At 34.3% G+C, this 9,279-nt stretch overlaps 1 protein-coding gene across 3 annotated transcripts in view; it reads right to left on the reverse strand.

Annotated features, from left to right (window-relative positions):
• Positions 1-521: 521 nt before the first annotated feature.
• The window catches only part of CHODL (chondrolectin), a 19,949-nt gene continuing 11,191 nt past the window's right edge, over positions 522-9,279 (reverse strand). For all 3 annotated transcript variants that reach the window (XM_007466974.1, XM_007466973.1, XM_007466975.1), the window contains 3 exons: positions 6,256-6,342; positions 4,280-4,382; positions 522-1,931 (listed from right to left, as the gene is read on the reverse strand). In XM_007466974.1, coding sequence (XP_007467036.1) covers positions 1,847-1,931; positions 4,280-4,382; positions 6,256-6,342 — 275 coding nt within the window. In that variant the 3' untranslated portion in view covers positions 522-1,846. The remainder of the gene's footprint in view (positions 1,932-4,279; positions 4,383-6,255; positions 6,343-9,279) is intronic.

The raw sequence follows: 9,279 nt of genomic DNA on the forward strand, positions 1-9,279 counted from the left end.
AAAGGCAAAACCAAGTCCCTTCCCCATTGCTTTGCCTCTCCTGCCCTGCAGCTGTTGCAGTTGTGGGTGGCACAGACGATGGGGAAAGCCTAGTCTCCCTCCATCAAGTCCTGACTAAAAGAAGAAATGCATGGTGGGAGCTTGAAGGGAAGAGGTAGATCCCAGCAGCTGGTCTCCTATTCTGCCCAGAAAGATGGGTCGCCAAGAAAAGAAAAAGAAGTGCTAAATGTGGGCAGATCTAAGCTTAGAATGCAGCTGCCTGTTTCCTCAGTCTCTGAGCAGCTGAAAAAGGACCAATGCCCACTAATTTCTATTTTGCCTCTTAATTTTGCCAACCAACTGGAGTTGTGAATTGCCTTAGTGAAAGCTCTTCATTATCTAACTGAAAAGATGAGGTTTAAAACAGTGTACAACCATAACTTCCATTCTTACCACACTTAAACAGTCATTTGTTCCCCTAGATTATTGCAAACATATCTGTACTTTGTTCACTTAAGATATTGAGACAACACCAATGATCATTCTTCAGAAACAAGAACTTTTTATTTGGTTAAAAGGAGCACAGAGACATTTGAAGACCAGATAGTTACAACTCTCTCTTGAGAAGAAGGAGCCACAAGCATTGAAGAAACTAGAAGATAGGACGGAGGCACCCCAGTTTACTCTCTCAGCCAAACGTGAACAGCGAACACGTGATCATTGATGCCCTCCAACCCATTTTTATACTAATTCGGTTTCTTTCCTTGCGGAAATGTCAGTGTGCTGTGCTTAACTGCACACTAGTGGTGACCACTCAACTAGTCCCAACTGTAAAACCGCCTCATATGCTGACAGAGGCTAAACGGAGCTAGGAAAAACCTTAGACAAACTCTGTAGGTATCGGCCTCCAGGGTCAATCCCAGACCCCACACAACCATCTTTGCTTTGTTGGCAAGGTAGGGGCCAAATCGATTCCAGAACCCTCAGAGAGCTACTTGTGGTTACATAGGCAATACGTGAAGACATATGATTTATATTGTGTATGCCACTTTTGTTGCTCTAGATTCAGTATATTATTGTTTATACAGCTATTAACAAAGTTATTACAAAATCTGTTGAATTTTAAATGCAAAATAATTGTAAGGCACATGTCTTGCACAACTGAAATTAGACAATTCTTGCCTCCAAGTAAAATATTTGACTAGATTTATACCACGGTTAATGAAATAACTTCTTATTTCTGAAGAGATTTCCTAAACCTACTCTGACCCAAAGCAGAGAAACTAAAAGATGAGCCATTTCTAGAAAAGAAACTTTTTCTATGGTAATATATTTATGTGTGTGTGAATTCAGTTGACAACAGTGATACATTTCTTTAATCAAAACAGCATGTATTGAAAAATGAAACACTGTAAAAATAAATACAAGAACAGTCCATTTTTATCTAACACTTGTGTAAAGGAAAAATATTTTGCACACTGTAAATTTCAATGCAATTTACCTTACATTAACTAGATTACAACTTATGAAAGGTGAAAGAGACAAAAATAACTGCCTTCCAATGCACATACTTCTCTGATGTGTTCATAGCAATTTAATCTGTATGGACCATCCCATTTACTTGAAGTTTTGGTGCATCCTTTAGCAAAATAAGCATGTCTCACTCCATTATCAGCACAGCGTTATTTTATAAATGAAATAATAAACATATAAAAATTATTTTAATATTTGCCTCAAGGGGGAGCTTACAGTTCATCTTGTACATCCTTTGAGATTTCAAGCCATTCCAAGCTAATGTTCTGAGGCCATTCCTTATACAGATCCAGAATTACAAAACTCTATTTTCTGGAGCCAAGTCAATGAATCGTTATACTTCCATGCCACTTTCTTTCCTGGTGCTTTTTGAAATCCACAGTGTGGACTGGTGTGGGCTAGTTTTTGTTCTTCCTTTACTGAAAAACAGAAGAAGTAATAAGTTCAATGTCTGAGACTTCTTATCAAACTAGGCATGTCTTGGTCCAACTGGAGATATATCAGACCCTTATTATGAAAGCGTCTTTCTTCTCTCACCAGCATACTTTTTCATTCCTACAAAAAATTCTAGATTATTCCAGTATGTGAAGATGGTAATCAGTCTGCCTATCAGACATTGCAGAATTCCTTCAAAGAAAGAAATGAAGTCTTCCTAAACAAGCCTGAGTCATACAATTTTATAATATTACTTAACTGACTTCAATTTAACTGTGAATTTGTTACTAATAAACTACCATATCTAAATGATATGTTTTAGAGATTTGCACCCAATTAAGTAAGATCAATACATCTCTATCTATGAAGTCATCTAACATGAATGGAAAATAAGCCAAGCAAAGTCTATGAAAAACATGAAAGTTTCCTAAATGGTTAAAACAAAAGGGTGGTTAAGTTATTAATGTGGCTTTTGTGTAGCATTAGTATTTATTTTATTTAGGAGTTATTATGAGTTAAGGAAACAAGACTTCTTATTTTAAACATGACATGGAATGATAGAAGCCATCATGTGTACCAGATTGGAATTTAAACTTTCTGCAAGGCATTCAGATGACAATGGAGTTGAGTCTTTGATGAAGTTTCTCCTTGCTTTCCTAGAAGAAAGGAAAAAGGGGAGGATCTAAGAGAGAATGAATTAAGGGCTAACAGCTTAATTTCAGAGGTAGTCTATGTTGATTTATTTTCTCACTCTGAGAATTTCAAACAAGTGAAAACTCCACGGGTCTTCAAAGTATAAAAACCTGGAAGACTTGAGAATGAGCGGAATCTCCACAGCAGCACACTATTTGGAAGAAGGAAAACGAACTTCAGAGAAAACTCCAAAAACTGGCACTTTACTAATGTTAATTTTAGAAATGAGAAGGTCTACATAATTTTTTTTTCAAATCCTTTTTTTCAAATTGATTTGTTATTTACAGCTCTTCTGTAACAGTTTGGCTGGGTTATGGGGGGATTTATATCAAATCCTCGTTCTACTTCATTGTTGTAATCATAAATTTTCTTTCCATCTACAGCCTTAGGAATTAAGGGTAAAAATTAGATATTTACTATTGTCTTTATTCTGCATAAAATGTTGAAAAATAATGTTAAGTGTGTTATATATATATCTGTGTGTGTGTGTGTGTGTGTGTGTGTATATATATATATATATATATATATATATATATATATGAAAGTCAAGAGGACAAAATATGTCACAATAGGTAGTATTAATTTGCCAGGCTTTATTTATCATTATTCAAAATGTCTTCTTTAAACAGCCAGTAAATCACAGGTTGGATTCTTTAAAAAATTTATGTGAACCATTTAGAGTTTATATCTATTTAATTTTTTTTCTGGGGCTTTTTTACTTAGCAATTCTTTAGGGTTCATTTCAGGAAAAGAAGAAGATGAAGTAAAGTCAAAAGAGAAAAATGACCTATTTGCAGGTCCTTCCCTGAAGGAAGCATTCTCTTAACCAGTTGTTATTTAAAACACTTTGACAAAGATGTCTAATTTATTCTAGCAAGCACGCACTAATTAAAATCCACATCTTTTCCTTTTTCCTTTGATATATATTTATATTTCATACATTAATGTTTTAGTTTAATTGCCAAACTGACACATATGAAAAAAATTTCACCTGTAACTCAGGGTATGCGTAAACAGATATAAAAGAATACTCTCAAGAATCTTGCTGTTAAGACATATCACTTTATTGCAAGATGCCTGCTAAAAAGTAACCCATTTTTACCATTATACTATAGTTCCTATACTTAAAAGATCCTTTGGAAATAAAACAGAAGGCTATGACTTGAAATTTTGAAAAGGTACTACAAAGTTCATTTACAAAACTGAAGTCTTTCATACAACTTGAGGTCAGGATTGAAAGGTTTAGCATTAATGCTTATATTTAATAAAAAGAGACAGTGTAACATAGTTGCATATGTTGTGAGCTTATAAGCATTCACATTTCAGGTCCATCACACACATTAGCTATGAGACCCAAGGCAAACTGTGTGACTCATCTAAGCCACCATCTTCTCAACTGAAAAATGGAAACAGAAGGACACCTACTTCATATGGCTTGTGAGGATTAAACGAGATAATTCATAATCCTATAATCAAGGTATATTTTATTAGATTATGTATACGGGTATGTACTGACAGACATGAAAATCAAAACTTTCTTAAGGCAACTTAAAAATATAATTTTATGCTAAATTTTTAAAGAGTCCTGAAAACCTATTTAAAGCTTTTCAAGTTGTCTCTGCAAATATGAGTTATTTACCTTTTATGCAGCATCTGGAAACAGCAGGTTCCGAAAGCAACCAGTATCAGTAAGAGCAATGGGATCGTTGGTATAACAACATAGATTAGATTGGGAATTATTCCTACAAAAGCAAAACAGTCTTAACATAAAGAGATAGTTGAGGCAGGATTCTGACATGAAAGTTGTATAAAAACTTTCCAAAAAGTTAAGGCAAAGTATAATTATTATCAATAAGATTCCAAGTAACGTTCTTCCCAGAATACTGAATAAGCTAATGAAATAATATATTCATGTTTCATTAGAAATTAAAAACAAAATATACTGCATGGTTGCCATGCTCCACTTAAATGTCCATATATCCAAAACTATTATTAAATCTTCAATTAAGATAGGGACTGGTTTTTACAACATATTAATAATCTCAGTTATCTCGCTTCATTAATCCTTCTCAGTTATTACTTTGAGAAACAAGTACTGATTATTAAAGAATAATCATGATTAAAATAATTGTTGATTTATTGGATATGTAATTATCCTAACTAATAAGCCCAGTGCCATGATGATATGTGTGACTCTCTGAGATTAAACCAAAATATGTAAATATTAAATGATAGAGTCATAACCTAGAGACATAAGACTACAGAGGCATAAACACTTGATCTTCATTAAATTCTAAAATGAATCATCTTTTAATCCTGTTCTATCATATTTGATAATGTTAGGTATTCTTGGTAAAATAAAAAAGTGCCACACTGATGTCCCATACAGCTTAAAATGACTTTATTAAACAATTTTTCAATGTCATAGGAGGGTAAGTATTCCTAATGTAATTATTTACTGATCTATTTAATTAGATTTACATGTTCTGAATGGTTTTAAAATCAGACACCTGAAAGTGAAAAGCGCTAAAGTTTAATATCATATCCATACAAGAAAAGCAAATTGGAAAACTATGCATTGAGTTAGCAAATTGAAAGCCATCGTCATAATTAATCTAAATAATTCTGGTCAAAGTGGACAGGACTTAGATCAAACTCTCCATTTAACTGCACACCATTTCCTTTGTTAAGAGAAGAAAAATTAACTGAGGTCCAGTGATGGGGTATTTTGGGGATAATCTGCTATGTTTTCATCCACTCTTGAGCCTGTTAAGGTGACTGCAAGCATTTTAAGGATTCAAGACACATTTCCTTTCCTTTTCAAAAGACCATCATGATCCTTTACCTATAAGAGTAAAGAAAAAAGAAAGTATTTCCTACTCTTCCATGGATTTTGCATCACCTGTGGAAAGACTTTGAGACTTTGGGTCTTTGGCTCAATCTTTATGAAGTAACTAGTATAAATAAATATTCCTGTCCAATTGGCATAGGACCATGCTAAAACAAGCCCCTAAAGGATCCTAAGAGCAGTTTTTGACTAACATGAGATTTGCACTGGGATTGCGTTTTGTGTCTTTTGCAGACAGTGGCGTGCTGGAGACACAGAGCTGAAAGTTCATTGGATGCCTACTACCCAACCTGCTGTGCAGTGATGTCACTTGGTAGCTTGAAACTGACCAGGATGGGAGTATCCACATCACAGAAAACTCAACGTCTACAAATAAGGTTTTTTTAAGACCAGCCTACCCCAGCCAATCCCTAAACATTTAACAGTACCCAACTGTTTACAGGCCACTGAATGCACCCATTTACATCATAACACCTACATACTGGGGAAGATCCTTGTGGATCCACGTTTTGGTGTAGGATATACTTAGTTTAGTACTAGATACATCCACTTAAGTGAAAGTAGAAAGAAAACAAAATAGGTTTTTCTATTCAAAAACTAGCTTAGCATCATTTGTTCTAACCTAGTCCTAAAGTAAATTTCCATAGGTCTATATTTAGTGCACTATTTCACCAAGCAACAAGAAAAGTTGGGGCCAACGCGAAGCAAAGTGTAAAAGTACATTTTCTTCTCTTGATAGGTGAGTTAGAGACATGTGAACTAATTACCTGCCTCAGTAACAACCACGTTTTGATGAGTGTCTCCAGGTTGATTTGTAAAATAAGTCTTTTCTATCGGAGCTGTTGGATTAATCTCTGTAAATAACAAGTGCAGTTGTCATACATAATGAAAAATAAGACAAATACAAATGCAGATGAAAATAAAATTTTATTATAAAACAAAATAAACATTGATTTCTGAAAAACTTCCAGCTAATTCTATTTTGAATTTAAATTTATATGAAATGATCTAACTATAAAGTCAACATTTAATTACCTCTGAATAAAGATCTCTTTGCAACTTGGATCCATTGGGTGAACCCCTGTAACCCCAAACTGCATTTAGCAATCCAGAGCATCTATGCTGATGATAACTGACTACAGGTAATAATAACAAAGGAGGTACAAAAGTAGGAAAAGATACGCAAGAATTGGTGAGCATAACATGAGACACTAACTGCGATTCAAAGACCAGCAGGATTATTTCTGTACTATTATTGGTGTATAATTTAGATTTCTCATCACAACAATAAGCAGCAGATAACTGCATATGGACTGCACCTGGAATTGATGATTCAAGTAAAAATGTTCTAAAGCACATTTGTCCCCTACAAACAATGTCATCTTAGATTTGCTTTCCAATAGTGTCTACTTCTTTAAAAAATAATCATAAATTAAGGCTTGCAAGTTGTTTCTTTCCCTGGTTTTATGAGGCAAGATTTCTTCGATTGTCACACACTTGGAAACTGTTGAAATTTCTTACAATGATCTGGTACTGCTCTCTTGCCTAATTTTTTTTCCCCTAGGGCATTATTCATTAAATTAATAGTTCAGAGAAAATAAATTGAATTACTAAGAAAATAACCTGTAAATTTGTTTTCATTTGTCCCCAAAATAGAATTCTGTTTATTTTTGTCAATTAATGGAAAAGAAAAAAACACATGCAGCATCTTACATTAGTTTTAGAATATTAAATCATTTTAATGTCATGTTTACTCTAATTTGGCCACCATAGTCTCTATTCATTAGAAGCTTAATCATACACCATCCTATAATAATATTTATTATTCTTATACACGTATATTACCCTGATACTTTGCCCGACACAGTCCTATCCTACACAGAATTTAGGCACTCTATGCCCCTAGGCGCTCAACTGGTATTTGCTGAACAAATAATACAGATATTATGCAATTTATCAACATAGAACTGGTTATCTTTAAAATATTTTAACAAACTTTACTGCAACTGCTGATTAAGTAACAAAATTTTAGAGACATAATCTCCTACATACTATTTTTAATGTCTAAGAGCGAGAGTACTCAATGTAGGGCTTCCCTGGTGGCGCAGTGGTTGAGAGTCCGCCTGCCGATGCAGGGGACGCGGGTTCGTGCCCCGGTCAGGGAAGATCCCGCATGCCGCGGAGCGGCTGGGCCCTCTGTGAGCCATGGCCGCTGAGCCTGCGCGTCAGGAGCCTGTGCTCCGCAACGGGAGAGGCCACAACAGTGAGAGGCCCGCGTGCCCCGCCCCCCCGCAAAAAAAAGAAAAAGAGTACTTAATGTAATTTTAATAAATATAAAAGTCAGATTCAGAAGTATCCCCTTAAAATGTCTTTGGATAACACTGATAGACCCAAAGAATAGATATTCAACGCACAGAACAGTAACAACAAAAAAAAAGGTGGAGAAGAGAGTGAGAAAACTCAGAAGCGAATTATTCAGTTTCTGTAGAGCTAGGTTAATTTTTTACCACTTTGGATATCAGTAGCCATGCTATTAGACAGTACGCAGGAACAGAAGCAGGAGACTAAGTTCACGTGGTACTTTTGGTATAGTTGGAGAAAAAAGTTCAAAATAATCAGTGTTATAATCTGTAAATAGTAATTAGTCTCACTACTTGATCCTCCAATCCCCTCACCACTAAGAAGTTAACCACTTACCATCAAAAAAGCACTGACCATACAAGCAAGGAATTTAATCAAACCAACATCCTTTATAAATAAGACACTAAGCTCAAGGAAAGAAGGTTAACTACATAGAAAATATATAAAAATGAAAATATTTAAAGTAAAACAAAGTAGAAAAATTCTATACATTAATAATTCTAAGTACTTTTACACTGTAGAAGGGTACGTGTGCTTCAAAAACAAAAAATACATGAAAGAATCTTGTTAAAAAACTATAGATATTTGAAGATTTAGGTAGAATATAGAAGATAAATGAAAAACTAATTTTATGTCTAAAATGCTCTTCCATGAGTAATATAAACCTAGACTACCTAATACAAAACAAGAGGATTCTGGGGAATAGTGACCTGAATAATGTGGTAAATATGATATAAAATAAAATACAAAGGGTCACCTAAAAGCTCAAAGAATGAAGATAATATTGTATTAAGAATATGCTGTAATATACTTTGTTTCATTTAATAGTTTCAAGCACACAGTGTCACAAATTTAAAATATCAAAGAATTTCAACTTCATATTTTTCTAGGAAAAGAATTAAGATAACGAACCTAAGTGTGTAACAGATATAGCTTTGCAAAGGCTTCTAGGAGGGTAATGATGCATTTAGCAACCAAGAGGTTTAAAGACTAAACTCACCAGGGATAAAGAAAGTAGGCTAATATACTCAAGAACAAGAATAAATATAAGAGAAGGGTAAATCTAATCCAAATAATCCCTTGTGCTTTACAGTCTTATGAGAAAAAGAAGACTCATGTAATTTCAACAGAATAATGGAAATAGCAGTACTTGACTGTAATTGCCTTCCACGAACACGTTATGAGGTCAAGCAGACAGCCCTTGGAAGAGTTCAAATGAAACTTCCAAACGCTGAGAAGAGGAAAACAGAAAAAAAAAAAAAAAATCCTCATAGCCTAAATATCTAATTTGACTTTCTTTGATGATTAAAACGATGAGTTTACATCGTTCTGATTAGTCTCTCTTTTGGTCAGATATCAATTCAGTTGAGTTGTTCTAGTCAAAGTAACTCAAATTTACTACTTCAGCAGGCAACCACACTAACGTATTT

Source organism: Lipotes vexillifer, unplaced genomic scaffold (genome assembly GCF_000442215.2).
Source record: "Lipotes vexillifer unplaced genomic scaffold, Lipotes_vexillifer_v1.1 scaffold675, whole genome shotgun sequence".
Lineage (NCBI taxonomy): Eukaryota > Metazoa > Chordata > Mammalia > Artiodactyla > Lipotidae > Lipotes > Lipotes vexillifer.